The sequence below is a fragment of the Ceratotherium simum genome, chromosome 32 (genome assembly GCF_057802395.1).
Source record: "Ceratotherium simum simum isolate JZ-2026a chromosome 32, ASM5780239v1, whole genome shotgun sequence".
Taxonomy (NCBI): domain Eukaryota; kingdom Metazoa; phylum Chordata; class Mammalia; order Perissodactyla; family Rhinocerotidae; genus Ceratotherium; species Ceratotherium simum.
This window is the reverse complement of record NC_141931.1, coordinates 9,040,793-9,058,408: the sequence shown is the minus strand read 5'-3', so window position 1 is coordinate 9,058,408 and position 17,616 is coordinate 9,040,793. Positions and strand designations below refer to the sequence as shown.

Below are 17,616 nucleotides of genomic sequence, written 5' to 3'. Positions count from 1 at the left end.
AGCTCAGCATATCTCAGGCTGCCTGAATCTTGCCACACTCTCCTTCTTTTAGCCAAGTTGATGGCTATCTTGACTTCTTTCAAAGTTTCTAAACTCTCCCCCATGTGGTCTCACAGCTTCTTTAGTTCAGTTGAAAAGAGGAGGAATCCCTCCCTGTAGCCTGTGGGTCAGTGCCTGCCAGTGGTGAGGGCTTTGCTGTGGAAAGCAGTTTTGAGTTTATTATTCACTCAAGCAAGTGGCCACTGAACTTTTATGCTGTGTGCATTTTTATGGAGGCCAAGCATTACATGGTCGCAGGCTTCATTAAGTCATCAAAAACATTCTCAGGGCTGAGCAAGTTACATGACCTGGCTTTAATTAGCAGAGGTGCATGGACACTCGCCAGGCTCTGGTTTCTGTGTCCAGTGGATGAGGAGGAGGAGGATTATTAACAATAACAGCAAACACTGAGTTATAACCAAGGTTTAAAAGTAGCATCCCATGTCGTCTTCACAGCAACCCTCTGAGGGGAGTGCTTCTGAGCCTACATTTTACAGACGAGGCAACTGAAGCACAGAAAGATTAAGGAACACACTGAGGTCACATAATTGTAAGGGGCATAAGTGCACCCCCACAGGCTAACTGCAGAGCCCAAACCACTGTACTATACTGATGCCTGAGCAGAGTAGGGTCCCAAGCAGAGGACCGCAGAGGTAGGGGCTGAAGTCAGGGGACAGGGCTCTTTATCTTCAGTGACCCATTACAGAATGGAGATGACGAGCTCCATCTGGCTTTCTCGTGGAGAGTCATATAGACATTTCCTCTCTGATAGAGCAGAATGTCTCTCCCCTTCCCCCTTTTGGTTTTTATCCAGTCTTTGTTTTCTGAAAATGTGGCTGGACCTGCTTAGCATGCTTAGCAGAGCAGCAGGAAATGCACGCAAGTGGCCAGTGCCAGCTAGTTTTTTGGAGTTTTGAAAAAGACTTAGGAAGTCCTATTTCTCTGCTACTAAAAGGGAAAAAAAGCTTTTATACAGTTACATTACTTATTGTGAGAGAAATATGGAAACAGTAGCCCCAGTGCAGATCCTCTGATAGTGAGAGAACAATGTCTGTGTCTGAAGCATGAGGCTCGAGGCTGTTATAGACGTAGAATAACTGCATTTCAGATTTAAGTGAAATCACCAAAATTATTAAAAGACTACAGATGGGGAAATATATGGCAACATCATGGGTACGATTAGATCAGATTAGATATCTAGCCCTGAAATAAGGGCTACATCCATAAAGAAATAAAAATAAAATACAGCCAATAATTGGGCCAGGTTTGCTGAGCACTGGAAGCCAGCACGTCACGTGTTCGAGTCTGTTCCTTTTGCATGTCAGAGAGTTTTCCCAGCAGAACTGGTCTGGTTGTAGCTCGGTTTTTCTTAAGCAGTGGGAAAGAGGGCTTATCCTGTGAAAAGGGGGGGAAAGGACAGTCTTCTTAGAATTTAAGAGAAGCTGAGGCTGAACTCCTTTCATTATAGGTACTTTGTAAACATTTGGTCTCCTTCTGGTATCAGTTTCTCCCGAGTGTACAGATCTGGCCTCACTCGTTTTTAAGGGGATAGATGTCTGACTCTTCCACGCGGGGCTTGGCTGCCTTGCTTCTGCCTCCAGCAGCTTATCTCAGAATCCTCCTCTGTTGCAGGTCTCTGTCCTGGGGTGCCCCGACCCAGTGGTGCACGAGATTGCCTATCAATACGGAAAAAACGTGGGGATAGCTTTCCAGGTTGGTGTGCTTCGTTATGAGAAGGTGGCCTGTGGGTACAGTGGGAAGGGCGGCCGTGAAGTTGAAGGGGTGACGGTCTGACGTTCCTTTTTTCCTTTCGCTAGCTGATAGATGATGTACTGGATTTCACCTCGTGTTCTGACCAGATGGGCAAACCAACAGCAGCCGATCTGAAGCTCGGGTTAGCCACCGGCCCTGTCTTATTTGCTTGTCAGCAGGTAGGTGTCACGAACTCCTTGTGACACATTGCTGTGTAGTCTTATACAACCAGTATCTTCCAGGCACAGCTGATGGGAAGGTTCAGATAAGGAATAGATGGGAAAGCATTTAGAAGAGAGACCCCAGATCTAGACTTGATCCTAGCTCTATGACTGAGATGCTGGGGCAGTCATCTCACCTCTAAGTTTTACCTGTTTCCTTATCTATATAAAATTGAGAAGATTACAACCTTCCTCCCAGGATTGTCATGAGGATTAACTTAGATAATATTCATGGAGATACTTTGTAAATTAAGTGCTCTATGCATTTAAGGTAGCATTATGATGATTTCCTTGTATTTTGGGCACTGACTAGATGAATGGTTTCCACATCTTGATTATAGGACTGGACTTGGGGTATACCTCAGAGCCCCTTAAAAAGGCCCAGGAAGGGCCTCCAAGCATAAGAAATTCTGAGAAATTCTCTAGTTCTAGAAGTTTAGTGGGACTGTTTGCTGCTCTGAGAGAGCCTCGGCCATTGCCTCAAAATGTCAAGTCAGTGGAGTGTACTACGAGAACCACATAGTTCCTTCTTTCTCCAGATTGAGGGGCTGTCAGTTAAGGAAGTAAAGCTGCCTTCATATTCTCCTTAATATGGATGAAAAAAGCTTCAAAGATGCTGCAGTGACTTGCAAGGCAGACGTTTTCAGAGCCTGCTCTGGACCCTGGCCACATTGCTTCTGGCTGTGCCAAATGTTATTTGAAATAAGTGGGACATTGGCTGGTATTTGGACATCTTTTTAATAGATTTTCATCTTAGTAATATTTGTTACTTAGCAGAGCACTAAGGTGTTCATCACCATGCCATGAAATTAAAAATTAGCTCTTGTCTAAAATTTTAGTAAACTTTTAGTCTGTCAGAGATTTTGCCTCTATTCTTTCTCAAAATTTACAAAGATAAATCATGTTTTCCATAGAACTCAGTGATGCCATTTTGATATAGAAACCAGATGTTGCCCCTGATCCGTTTCTGATCCAAGAAAGGAGAGGTCATCTTTTATCCAGGATCTAGCAGAGCCATCACCAGGGTAATTCTCAGAGGAGGCTGATGGCTTGAGGGCTGGGCCAGGTACCTTGGGCAGCACATTAGTGGACGGCAGTCAACTGAGCAATGAGGGCTGTGAGCGGAGACGCTGGGGCACTCTCTGGAAACATCTATCCCCATTTCAGGCTCCATCCTCTCAACATTCTGAGGCAAAGGCCAGGAGTGTCAAGTGTGCTCTAAATGGGCCCTTTCTCCTATTGAGACTAACTGCCAGCCCAGAACTCAAGAAGAATATTAATGTGTGTGCCAGGTTCTGACAATTTGTAAACTCCCCTTGTATACATTAAAGCATGAGTGAGGAACATTTTCTTTTTCACCATTAACCCACAAAAAGCAGAGGATTCTTGAGCCATGTAAATGTAAAGGCATGCCTGAGATCAGAAAGATTTGTCACTGGCTACCATCTACAATGGTTAGTAAATGTGAATAAAGAACAAGATGGGCTGAGAGCACTGGGATTCTGCCGTCTCAGTGAAGATTCCTTTAGCTGGGTTCTGAGGTTATCAAGCTGACTAAGGAACAAGCCTTTCCCTAAGAGGCTTACAGTCTACTAAAAAGCTCTGGGTGCTATACTTTTAGAAATTTTTTTTTTTTTTTTTTTAAAGAAAAGTAAGTCAGCTTTTTTTTTTTGAGGAAGACTGGCCCTGAGCTAACATCTGTTGCCAATCTTCCTCTTTTTTCCTTTTTTTCTCCCCAAATCCCCAGTACATAGTTGTATATCCTAGTTACATAGTTGTATATCCTAGTTGTATGTCCTTCTAGTTCTTCTATGTGGGACGCTGCCTCAGCATGGCTTGATGAGCAGTGCGCAGGTCCTCGCACAGGATACGAACCAGCAAACCCTGGGCCGCCGAGGCGGAGCACACGAACCTAACCGCTATGCCACCAGGCCGGCCCCCTAGAAATCTTAACAATTATAAATAATTTTATGAGCCCCATGATACGAAGTTAACAGCTGAGTCCTACTTTAACCTTAAGATGATCAAGAACGGATGCCTCTGCTGATTGTGTTTCACTATGAACACATTTCAAAAGACACTAATTTGCTTCCCTCTACACAAAGGAGTAGTGAATAATTCTGCCTTAAGATATAGTGGGGCAAAGTCAGGGGGGAAATGGACCACTCCTACATATTGATTGGTCAGTAATCTACAAGAGATTGAAAAATGCTCATTTAAAACAAAAAGGGCGAAGAAAAAGAACAGACACAAGCTTACAGTGCCCCAAACCACAGTTTTATGTGTTTCACTGGGAAATCCCAGTACCACGAGACACACACTCATCCTCACCAGACAGCACTTTTCCTGTCTGCCCATCAGGCAGCGAGAAAAGGAGTTAAAAAGGCACATTGCAGCCTTAGAAAAGGGAACACAGAATGAGGCCGAGCAGGAAGTAACTGGACAGGGTTTGTTCCCTAAGTAGACTGATTGTTCTGTCTTGTGGCGCATGGGCCAAAAGTTAGGCAAATATATAATTATAAGTTGTTTTCAAATAAAACATCAAGTTTAGGCTCTACTATGGGTTACACTGTCAAAAAAGGGATTTTTGGCCAGAAATTTGTTTGTCAAGATTTTTGGGGCTCAAATTGATTGGGGTAAAACGAGTTCCAAAAATAACATGAAAACGTGCAGTATCTCCATTTAGTTTACAAAGGATTCTTTTATACATTAACCTCACAACTCCTCTTTGTGGTATTATGTCCATTCTACAAATAAGAAAGGGATGCTCAAACTTGGCCAAAATCAAACATCTGGTAAATGGCATGGTAGGCAATATACATTTTACTACACAATGTAATGTTATTGCCACTGATGATGTGGATAAAAGCTAGTTGATGAGCTTGTCTGGTCCCCAGTAGGTCTTCCCACAGAGCAGACAGCTGGTGTGCCCTGGTGCTGAAAATGTGCTGACAACACTCAAAGTAGTCTCTGTGTCAGGTTCCATCATTGTGATCAACCTACCCATTTAGTGGAGTTGTTGTTTGAAGTTTGTAACCTTTTTCCATAAGTAGGTGAGTTTTATTTGCAGATTAGATAAATTAGTCTTTGAACTTTTCCATTTGTGAACATTGACTGAGTCTCACTGGACCAAGACAAGCAACCTTGGGACACCGCTTTTCCTTTTTAACTTAGCATGGTGACTTGTCTTGAAATTGGAATTTGTTGGACCCAGCAACTTGATAGAAACTCTCTCTCTTTGGAATTCACTATTTTTGTCATCTCTCTGAGGGGTTTTTTGATAACAGTTGGTACAGGGGATTTAAGAAAAGTTTCAGGATTACTAGGGAGGTCCCAGTGGTGACAGTCTCCTTCCTGTGTATACTCATTTTCTTTGTAAGAACAAAACCTCATGTTAAATCTTTAAAGAGCATATAGATTGGATTTCAAAATCTTCAGAAACAAAATGGAAGTCTTCTCTTTTTTTTTTTTTTGGTGAAACTACATTAGTTCTCAAGTATCCTTTAAAAGATCTTTTCCTTTCTTCTGCTTCTCTTCCTTATTTGATAAGTCACCAGACCTAAATGTCAGCCTGTAGCTGTCCTGCCAACTGCCATCACCCTCACAAGCCCCTGCACCAGCTGCACAGGCTTCTGCTCTTGTTGTGACGAGTTGGTGTCTTAGAGTTACCCAAGTTAGGTTTGCGTAAGCTCACTCCAATTTATTGAGCACCTCTGTAGTTTACTTTACAGACCAATTTCACAGAGTTAGAATCTGATTCATCCACAGGTGGTTTTCTTACTCTTAAAAACTGAGCCCTGAGCAAAGAAAAATTTTCTTATTTCCCACTAAATCTTGCAGGCAGGCAACCATTTTCCTGTTATTTGTTTCTCGTTTCTTCTCCACATACACATTTAAGGGACGGGAGTGCCAAGGGGAAGTGTTTAATATTTGCATGTTAAAATTGCACACACTATATGTTTCAAAGGAAGGATGGAGTCACGCTCAATGCAAATATTTTTTTCAATCTTTGCTTTCTCAATGCTTTTTATAGTCAAAGGAATCAGAGAAACCACCCAGTCAGCACATTTTACCACACTTGTTGGTACTGCAGAAAAAGCTCACATACCATAGACCAGGTCATTTTGCCAGATGCCCATGACAGTGTCACATCAGCTTTGAGGATACAGCCTTCTAGAAATCCAATTTTGGAATGTGGTATTAAGAAACTAAGACAAGGCCTGCCCCGTGGCTTAGCAGTTAAGTGTGTGCGCTCCGCTGCTGGCGGCCTGGGTTCGGATCCCAGGCGCGCACCGACGCACCGCTTCTCCGGCCATGCTGAGGCCGCGTCCCACATACAGCAACTAGACGGATGTGCAACTATGACATACAACTATCTACTGGGGCTTTGGGGAAAAAAAAAAAGGAGGATTGGCAATAGATGTTAGCTCAGAGCTGGTCTTCCTCAGCAAAAAGGAGGATTGGCATGGATGTTAGCTCAGGGCTGATCTTTTTTTTTTTTTGGTGAGGAAGATTAGCCCTGAGCTAACATCCATGCTAATCCTCCTCTTTTTGCTGAGGAAGACCGGCTCTGAGTTAACATCCATTGCCAAGCCTCCTCCTTTTTGTTTTTCCCCCGCAAAGCCCCAGTAGATAGTTGTACGTCATAGTTGCACATCCTTCTAGTTGCTGTATGTGGGACGCAGCCTCAGCATGGCCGGAGAAGCGGTGCGTCGGTGCGCGCCCGGGATCCGAACCCCGGCCGCCAGTAGCGGAGCGCGAGCACTTAACTGCGAAGCCACGGGGCAGGCCCAGGGCTGATCTTCCTCACAAAAAAAAGAAACTAAGATGAATACCTACTTGATTTGACTTTTTACCACTAAAATTGATTGATTTGAGCCTTCCTGATTTGTTTCCTGCAAAACTTATTTTATTCTTAAAAGACCAGTAACTAAAGCAAATTACTGGTTTTCATTTAGGAACCAACCAGTTGCTAGCTCTAGCAGCCTCTACATGTTTGGAACTTTGTTCTGCCACCTACTTTGCTCTGAAAGGAACATTCTTAATTTCTCATCTGCCATCATCTGGGTGAGGTTTTTCTCTGTGTGCCGTATTTTTCCTTCTGGGATTACTAATGCCGTGGCGGTGGTTACAGGACAACAACTTATTTCATCCTTCAGGCTTATTGCCAGGAAAAAACTGGCAACTGCTAATAAACACTGACGTGTCCAAAACCAAACATGTCATCTTACCTCTTATTTCACGGACCATCAGCTGTTAGAGCTAATGGATTTCAGATTGTGTCCTTCGGCTCCCTCATGATACCGATCAGGGGGCTAAGACCCAGGAGGTTAAGGAACTCACCCAGCTGGGCAGCACCAGGACTAGAGCTGGGATCTAGAAAGTGAAGTGATTTGGTGTCCTGGCTTCCTGATTCTGTTGCTAAGTATTGTAGAATATAGATTTATCTTCAATGCCTTCTGTACCTGTTTTCTTTTTTTCTCCTATTGCCATCAACTTAACTCTAGTTCTCTTTATAATTTACTACAGTAACCTGACTGGTATCTCTACCTCTCTCTCTTCTAATTCAGTGATTCTCAACCTTGGCTGCACATTAAAAACACCTGGAGAGTTTTAAAAATCCTGTTGCCTGGGCCAAACCCCAAGCCAATATAATCAGAATCTTGGAGAGCTGATCCAGGCCAACTGTATTATAAACCTCTCTCAAGACTGCACACATTCCAGTGTGCAGTCAACGTTGAGTTCCACTGCTCTCATCCACTCTACAAGCTGCTAAGGCAAAGAGCTCTGCTCATAATACCCTCTGCTCAGAAACCTCAGTAGCTTCAAGAGTCACTCACTCAATTTAGTACTGAAAGTAGAATTTCTAATTCCCACCCCCTCATCCTAAGCCAGTGGTTCTCAAAATGTCAGCAGAGAGCAGCAGAATCAGCATCACCTGAGAACTTGTTTGAAATGCACACTCATGCCCCACGCCTAATGAATTAGAAACTCTAGGGGAGAGGCCCAGTAGGCCTCTGGTGATTCTGGTGCAATCTAAAGTTTCAGAACCAGAAGAGAAGTCAATAAGGAGATTTTAGAGATGTACTTTGTTCTTTCTTACTCAGTGTTGGACCAAAGATAGAACAGAACATCATAATGACCAAGGATCAACGGCTGCCTCTCCTGCGCACCAGCTCAGTCCCTGTACCTGGAAAATGGATGTCTCTCTCAGCCCTGCTTCTTTAATTGCTACAATTTACTGCTCCCCCACATCATCTGAACATTTAATCACCTTTTTGTTTTTTCCTATTATTATTTCCTATTATTACAAACTACTGTTAGAACATGTGATTCTCTCAGGAGCAGTAAATAGATTTTCTTTCTTTATGGTTAGTTCCCAGAAATGAATGCAATGATAATGAGACGGTTCAACTTGCCAGGAGATGTGGACAGAGCTCGACAATATGTATTACAGGTAAGATTATTTTTAAAAACGAAAAAAGCAACAGCAGGTACAATGTGGCAATGTTCTTTAACAAAACAAGTAAGATAACATTAAATTTTAGGTGTAAGACCAAGTTTGGCCAATTCTTGAATTGACAAAAACTGAGAAAGAAAAACTTGTATAATTTTTTCTTGTAGAATTCTTCCCAGAGATCTTCATTTAAGTGGTCTTGGCTAGGGCTTGGACATTAATATTTTTTTGAAAGTTAGCCAAGTGATTCCAATGTGCAGTCAGGGTTGAGCCCCACTGGTGTGGAACCAGCCTTCCCTATATCCATCAGTAACATCACTATTCTCCCCAGTCACCCAGACTGGCCTCCAGTCTAGTCCAAGTCCTCATGCTTGACACAGCTAGATTGTTCAAAATCGGCAGTCTAGTCCATCCTATATATAACCGCGATAAAGGTGTGACTAAAGAAATGGTAACTTTAAAAAAAACAAAAAATTAACCCAACAAAAGCAAACTAAACTGTTTAACCTTCAGGGCTATAAGCTTATCTCAAATATATTGCCATACATCTTTAGAATTCCTGTTGAACCCAGATTCTTTTGCATATTTTCAGTTTCTATGACTATCTTTTGAGAATGAGCTGTTTCCAAGATCCAAATCTAAAGTCATTTGGAGCCAGTAGATCTAGTGAATACGATGGAGTGAGCAAACAATTTTTAGTAAGTAAATGTGGTCTGAGATCTATAGTTAGTCCAATACTTGAAAGAATTCCAAATAGTTATCTTTCAGATTTTTTAAATTTCCAAAAAGCAAAACCCCTTCAAAGGATATATTTCTCTTTTCACTCTCTATATTGTTAAGCATCATAATTTGCCATGGGTTACCACCTTTTGGGAGGGTAGTTTGGCTGTACCATGAAAAACTCAATATGAGAGGGGGCTGTAGCTGATAAAGTCGTCGATATGCCTGGGAGAGGTTCTGGCCTCAGAAGTAACAGTATTACTGAAGGCTGAAGTGAGAAGTGGGACTGAAAAGAGGGAAATTAAATTGTAGCTCTTATGCAAAACAGGGAAGTTCTGGTAAGCCTAGACAGAAATGCACTTAGAAAAAAAAATTCACAGGAATGTTCTCTAAACAAATTCTCCAAAGACCTATAAATTCTAGCTCCCTGTTCACCCACAGAGCTCCTCATCCCTATTCCCTTATTAAATATGAATGGACAACTAGGATTTATTTAGTAGGATTACTAAATAGTTGATTAAAGCTTGCTGAATGAAAGAGTGAGACCAAGATAAACAGAAATAAAGATTCAGGAAAAATATAAATAGGAGGGTTCAAAAATACTGCATTCATAAAACAAGAACAGGATAATATTTTTAAAACAAATAAGAACAAGCTCTAAGAAATTTTAGATGATTGATTGTGAAAAACTAACTCCCAAGAAGGATTAGAACATGAAATTCAGAAAATCTTCCAAAATATAAACAGCTAGGGAAGAAAATGAGAAAAGCTTTTAAGAGGATGATCAGTACACTCCTGTAACAGATATTTCAGGAAGAGAGTCAAAAAATGAAATCAAAGAAAAAAAAGTGGTCACCTACAAAAGGAAAAGGGATCAAAACTGGCTCACTGTATAGCAAAAACAATGGATGCTAGAAGGCAGTGAGCAAGACCATCCAAATGATGAGGAAACATTTTAAACCTAGAATTCTATGTCTAGTCACACCATCCATTAAATATGAAGGCAAAAGTCATTATCACACTTAAGAACTAAAAAGTTGACTTCCAATACACATATTCTGGGTAAGTTACTTGTGGATGCATTTCAGCAAAAATGTGGAAACACCAAGAAAGAGAAAGATCTAAGTACTAAAAGCAGTGGAATGAACCAAAGAGCTCAATGAAGAGTCATCCTGGGACGGCAGCAGTACAGTAGAGCTAAAAAGACGTCAAAAAAATAGAATGATTAAGGCATTGGAAATATTAGGCATCAGGACCTCCGTTCCCAAAGAAGAAGAAAAGGAGGCAGTTAGTTACATTCAGAAGTGGGCTTTTGTACAATAAGGCACAGCAAACTAAAACGTGTCATCATATTTGAGTCATATCTTGTGTCAGTTGGTAGAGTATAGAAAATCAGAGGCCTTTCAGTCATGATGTTAGGAATAGTCTACTCTGAATATGGAGGGATTGTGAACTTGGAACCATGGAGAAGGAAATAAAATTATAGTACATTACAGTCGTGCCGCATAATGACATTTCAGTCAGTGATGGTCCACATATACGACAGTGGTCTCATAAGATCAGTACCACATAGCCTAGGTGGGTAGCAGGCTATACTGTCTAGGTTTGTGTTAAGTACACTCTGATGTTGGCACAACAACGAAATCACCTAACGACACATCTCTCAGAACATATCCCCATCGTTAAGCTACGCACAACTGTACTTGATTCTGCAGTCAACATTTTTACGTCATGGAGATAACTACTTTTAGGAAGAACCAACATAAAAACATGGTTACAGATAGTTAAAATGTCTATATTACCTAAAGCAATCTACAGGTTCAATGCAACCTCAATCAGAATCCCAATGACATTCTTCACGGAAATAGAAAAAAAAAATACTAAAATTCATATGGGGCAACAAAAGACCCCGAATAGCTAAAGCAATCCTAAGAAAAAAGAACAAAGCTAGAGGCATCACAATCCCTGACTTCAAAACATACTACAAAGCAATAGTAATCAAAACAGCATGGTACTGGTACAAAAACAGACACACAGATCAATGGAACAGAATTGAAAGCCCAGAAATAAAACCACACATATACGGACAGCTAATTTTCGACAAAGGAGCTAAGAACATACAATGGAGAAAGGACAGTCTCTTCAATAAATGGTGTTGGGAAAACCGGACAGCCACATGCAAAAGAATGAAAGTGGACCATCTGCTATTGCCATTCACAAAAATTAACTCAAAATGGATCAAAGACCTGAAGGTGAGACCTGAAACTATAAAACTCATACAAGAAAATATATTTGACATTGGTCATAAAGGAATCTTTTCGGATGACATGCCTACCCAGACTAGAGAAACTAAAGAAAAAATAAGCAAGTGGGACTTCATCAGATTAAAGAGCTTCTACAAGACAAACGAAACCAGAATCAAGATGAACAGACAACCCACCAGCTGGGTGAGAATATTTGCAAAGCATACATCTGACAAAGGGTTGATCTCCATAATATATAAAGAACTCACACAACTGAACAACAGAAAAACAAACAACCCCATCAAAAAATGGGCAGAGGAAATGAACAGACACTTCTCCAAAGAAGTATACAGATGGCCAATAGGTGCATGAAAAGATGTTCAACATCACTAATCATCAGGGAAATGCAAATCAAAACAACACTAAGATATCACCTCACGCCCGTTAGAATGCCTATAATCACCAAGACAAAAAACAACAAATGTTGGAGAGGATGTGGAGAAACAGAAACCCTCATACACAGCTGGTGGGAATGCAACCTTGTGCAGCCTCCATGGAAAACGGTATGGAGAGTCCTCAAAGAATTGAAAATAGAAATACCCTAGGATCCAGCTATCCCACTACTGGGAATCTATCCAACGAACCTGAAATCAACAATCCAAAGAGGCTTATGCACCCCTATGTTCATTGCAGCATTATTCACTATAGCCAAGAAGTGGAAGCAACCTAAGTGTCCCTCAACTGATGACTGGATCAAGAAGATGTGGTATATATATATACAATGGAATACTACTCAGCCATAAAAAAAGACAAAATCGTCCCATTTGCAACATGGATGGGCCTGGAGGGTATTATGTTAAGTGAAATAATCCAGAAAGAGAAAGACAAACACTGTATGATCTCACTCATATGTGGAATATAAACCAACACGTGCACGGAGAAAACTGTATTGTGGTTACCAGGGGCAATGGGGGTAGGGGGTGGGCACAAGGGGTGAAGGGAGACATATATATATGGTGATGGACAAAAATGTACAACCCAAAATTTCACAATGTTATAAACTATTAAAACATCAATAAAAAAAAAAAGTTACAGAATAGAATGCAAATCTCTACAGTGTAAAGGTATGGTTAGGAAAAAAAAAATGGGCGCCCTTATATAAGTGCTCCTTATACTTATCCTGATCTTATACAAGATAAAGTCTGAAGTTGATGTAACATGATGACAAAGGTAATCAGTAGAAGAACTGAAGACCATAATATAATGATCAAATTAGGCATAGTACAGGTGGACTAAATCCTCATTTTTCTTAGAAGAAAGGCAATAGATAACTAAAATTAATAATTAAGAAATAAAAACCAATGGTAAAGCTGGTGCCTTTGGAAGAAGGGAACTGTTGATTTTCAGCTCTTCTGTACTTTTATTATGTATATTGTTTTTTAAAAACTTTCATTTTTGATTTTTTCATTTAGAAATTTATTGTATAGATATTTTATCTATATATATAGAACTTTTTAAAAACTCTAATACAGTCACATGTCGCTAAATGACTGGGATACATCCTGAGAAATGCTTCTTTTGGTGATTTTGTCGTTGTGTTATCATAGAGTGTACTGCACAAACCTAGACAGTGTAGCCTACTACCTACCTAGGCTATATGGTACATGATAATCTTATGGGACCACCATCATATATGTGGTACGTCACTGACCAAAACATTGTTATGTGGCACATAACTATACTTAAATTAAAAATAGGGGAAATAGATGGCTACTTGATAATAATGAGTTAGTTGCTTTGCATGCTAATAAAATAAAAATTTGTTTCAATCTGAGAAAAGGGCCTAAAAGTAAGCAGAGAAAGCTAGAGCTCTGAGTTGGAGAGAGAACATTAGAAACATAGTTTGGTGTTAACCAATCTGATCTCAAAAACATGTTTTAATTCATTATAGCAGGTGTTTAAGAGCCAATCCAGCAGGTGACATGCATTTGTTCTGTTTTGTTCTGTATCCCATAGAGTGATGGTGTGCAACAAACAACCTACCTCGCCCAGCGGTACTGCCATGAAGCAATAAGAGAGATCAGTAAACTTCGACCATCCCGGGAAAGAGATGCCCTCATACAACTTTCAGAAATTGTCCTCACAAGAGACAAATGACAGCTCCTTCTGTTATTTCTGGCAGCTATTTTACCAGACTGTGCCTAAAGAATTTTGTGGAATATACTTTGCTTCATGTGCAGATAACCAAAAATCATTTTAAAAAATCATTTCAACCTTATTGATGGGCAATTTTTTTATTGGCAAAGTTTTTCAGAAAACTTTTTAAATGTCATTAAACCATCTGAATCTGTCATTCTAGTCCTGTAAATTCTAATTGAGGTATCTTGATGGTTATATGTGGTACTGTTTACACTGTTAATATCCACATGTAAAGCCATTACACAAATAAATAATCAATGTTAAAATTCAAATGGTTTATCTTGTTTCATCATAGGAGTAAAGGTCAGAAAATTGTGAAGTCTACGTTTCAGTCCACATTACTTAGGTTTTAACAGTATCCAAAATTTCATATAGGAGAATGCTTTATTATAAAAGACTGTACATAAAATTTAGACAACAGGTTATATACAAAATTAAGAGAATATTTCACTCGAAAAAAATGAAGAAGGTAGCTAGCCAATCACTAGTGATACTGAAATCATGTTCGAAGTTAACAAAGGCAAAATGCATATGCAACAGTCACATGGATTTGGTAGCAACAATGGTCTTTAATTTTCAGGAATAAATGTTTTGCACTAGTCTTACCATTTACTATGCTGTAATAAGTCTGTAATGCCCAGTACATAACTGTAATTTGAAATCCAAACAAATCCTCAATACACAGAAACCCACACTTGAGTGCTCTACTTCAATATCCTAGGCAGTATAGAATCATACACAAGATAAGAAAACAGCCCTCTAACCCTCCCTTAAATTAAGAGGAGACACACAAAGTGCATGTGTTGCATTTCGATTATGTCAAAAGACAGTATAAATCTATTGGTCAGGTATATCCCTGTTCAGTGATTAATACATGACCCACCTTTTTCCCCAATTATTTTTAAGTTTTTTTATGTTGCTAGTGCCAGGTAATGGATTAAACAGTGCCTATTCAAAAATCAACTGCATCCACTTCTACAAAAACAATACATAAAAGATAATTTCCTTTCATTGAACCAGCAGTATACAGCAGGTCCACCGGAACACTGAAGGACTGAATGTGCACGCTTGGACACATTTTCTTAGCTTTGAAAAAGTTACGTTAGAAAAGGAATTCAGTAGATTGACTGGTAAATAACCATCTCAGATTTTAAATCTGCAAAAATCAGTCACATTGCTGTTGGGACAGATTGAGATAAGGCTAAAATTTTTTTCCAAGTTAATATATTGAGAAAATAGAACCATAATTCTGCAATAAATCAGTATCTTTTATTTATTTCTTTTTTTAAAAGCAAACCAGTGAAGGAAAGGACAAAAACCTTTGGTTCACTTATGTATTTATGAATGGAAAAAATTTATAATGCAAATTCACTCATTAAAAAACTTAGGTACAAATTACAACATTACAGATAACCCTTTTTTTGTCTTGTTTCACATGGAGACCTTAGAGACTCAATTCATTTCAAGAGACCTAAATACGAGTACTCCAAGTAAATATTACACAAATTGGAAGCATCTTGGATTTTTTAAAAGTATATTTCAATACATAAATTTGTATGCATGCTTTAAACAAACAGTATATTTCCAGAATGAGAGCGTTTAAACAAAGTATGACCAGCGCCAGCATTTAAGTTTTCTGATTTTAATATTAGTCTGACATAGCATTAGTAACCATGCTGCACTGAAACATGTAACGGTACAATCTGAATCATGATTTGTTAAATATTATACCCCACACCCCCAGAATATTTAGGCTGGTCATCAAGTTAACAATGTGTAAGTAAGTACATAAGCATAATCAGTTATGGACAGCCTCCTGTATGAACTGCTATTTAGCAATACACAAACTGCCTCAAAGATTTATGCTTACAGGTAGACATTCAATTATACCAATAAAACAGCATGTCCTGAAAATATGGGCACATTTCAAAACATTTTAAGACAATTCTGTTAACCATAATAGTCCCACAGTATGACTGAGTAATAAGAACCTACTTTAAAAGCAAAAGAATTTAATCAGTATAGTGCATGATTGATTCAACATAGTTCCCAGGGAACAGACCAGTCACTCGATTGCAGACTCCTTCATACCAGCCGTCGTCATTCTTCTTTATTACATAAATGATTGCACCCTCCATAAACGATAGCTCATCATCCTTGTCTTTTGTATAATCATATATTGCCACAACTATGGAGAAAAGAGTTGAAATATCATGTGAGTGCACTATATCCAACATTTAATTGAATTTTATTTTTATTTTATTTTTTTGTGTGTGAGGGAGATCAGCCCTGAGCTAACATCCGTGCTAATCCTCCTCTTTTTTTTGCTGAGCAAGACCGGCTCTGAGCTAACATCTGTTGCCAAGCCTCCTCCTTTTTTTCCCCAAAGCCCCCCAGTAGATAGTTGTATGTCACAGTTGCACATCCTTCTAGTTGCTATATGTGGGACATGGCCTCAGCATGGCCGGAGAAGCGGTGCGTCGGTGCGCGCCCGGGATCTGAACCCGGGCCGCCAGTAGCGGAGTGTGCGCACTTAACCGCTAAGCCATCGGGCCGGCCTAATTGAATTTTAAAATGTAATACCAATTACATCTATAGTGTAGCAAAACCAACCATTGTTAGGAATGTTCTTAGTTCTTACATCTACAAACATAGGTAGGTCAGTGGCCAACCATGTGCCTAAATCACTGGCTTGATCTTAGGGCCAAACTGACAATTTGATTAGACTAGAGAAGTCAATAGCTTCTACAAACCTATTTAGGAAAGATCTCTAAACTTTAGATTTTCTTAGATATTTCAATTCATTTGTTCAAAAATCTACTAAGTGCTAACCATATGCAAAGCATCATTTTTCAAAATAACTTGGGCAAAGCAAAGTTAGACAGCCAGTCAGTAAACCAGGTAACAATCCAAGTACTTTGAAGATATACGTATACTGGGACGTAAATCTCATCCTACTCATCCAAGGAAAATATTCATGTAATTTATGGGACTATACCTAGAATTTTTAAAAAAATATTTACACACTTTAAAGGTCAACAAGATTTTTTTTTAAGAGAGAAATAGGTGAGTGAGGATCCATTAATTAAGACTGAGAGAACTGTCTGCAATTCTGCGGTACATGTGATTATCTTGAGTTCAAAATAGTCACATCCTTTGTAAACAATGTTGTGGAAAGGAAAGCCATCAAAAAATTACTCGGTTTCCAAACTACTGGTTTATGAATTTAATTATTCCTTCATTCTGCCTTTTTAGCATAATAATTCTGAAATTACTTGTAATTGTCTAGTATATGTGTAACTGTATGTGATACATAGATTTTTTTTAATTGATTTACCTTGTGTACTTTTTCTTAAAATAGAAGAGTTTTTAAAACATTTGAGATATTCTGGAACTCATTTTTCCCCTAAGAAAGATGGCTTCTCCCCATAATTATTCTAAATTAGTGAATTATAATAAGGAAGAGACCTGAAGTAGTGATCCATAGCATCATTTGCAAACTTAAAATAGGCAATCTTTTTCCCCTTTACAAAATACTATATTAAGTAACTTAACAAGTCCATTCCCCTCCATTTTAATCCTGCAGCAGAATCATAGTATTGTGATTACAAGCTCACTAACATATCCAGTTTCAAAAAAACCAAAAACATACATAATAAATAATATTAAGTTATCCTGATATGATTTTTGGCTAAATAACCACCCAAGAAAATTGAGTGACTGCTGGAGATAAACATTAATAAAGAAAGTAGTGTAATAATAAAGAAGTCAATTAACTATCATTAATTTGTCAATTACTTATTAATAATTATTATTTATTGTTTAACGTTGGTAACATTAATTTCTTTGTATTCAGAGTCACAATGGGTTAGATTTGAGTGGTATAGATAACTTTTAAACTGATCGTGACAAAGGCCTGATACCCTCAAAGTGATTCAGCAGAATGAAAATATTATTTCCTCAAGTTCTTAGTTCCACTTATACA

General features: G+C 39.1%; 2 protein-coding genes across 13 annotated transcripts in view; one reads left to right on the top strand and one right to left on the bottom strand.

The window, feature by feature from the left end:
* Window positions 1–13,903, top strand: part of PDSS1 (decaprenyl diphosphate synthase subunit 1) — a 41,141-nt gene extending 27,238 nt beyond the window's left edge. The window contains exons 8-11 of the mRNA XM_087420685.1: window positions 1,672–1,752; window positions 1,857–1,970; window positions 8,389–8,469; window positions 13,449–13,903. Coding sequence (XP_087276811.1) covers window positions 1,672–1,752; window positions 1,857–1,970; window positions 8,389–8,469; window positions 13,449–13,589 — 417 coding nt within the window. The 3' untranslated portion in view covers window positions 13,590–13,903. The remainder of the gene's footprint in view (window positions 1–1,671; window positions 1,753–1,856; window positions 1,971–8,388; window positions 8,470–13,448) is intronic.
* Window positions 13,904–14,878: 975 nt separating this feature from the next.
* ABI1 (abl interactor 1) overlaps window positions 14,879–17,616 on the bottom strand; it is a 117,901-nt gene continuing 115,163 nt past the window's right edge. For all 12 annotated transcript variants that reach the window (XM_004425273.3, XM_014783593.2, XM_014783592.2 and 9 more), the window contains one exon: window positions 14,879–15,819. In XM_004425273.3, coding sequence (XP_004425330.1) covers window positions 15,644–15,819 — 176 coding nt within the window. In that variant the 3' untranslated portion in view covers window positions 14,879–15,643. The remainder of the gene's footprint in view (window positions 15,820–17,616) is intronic.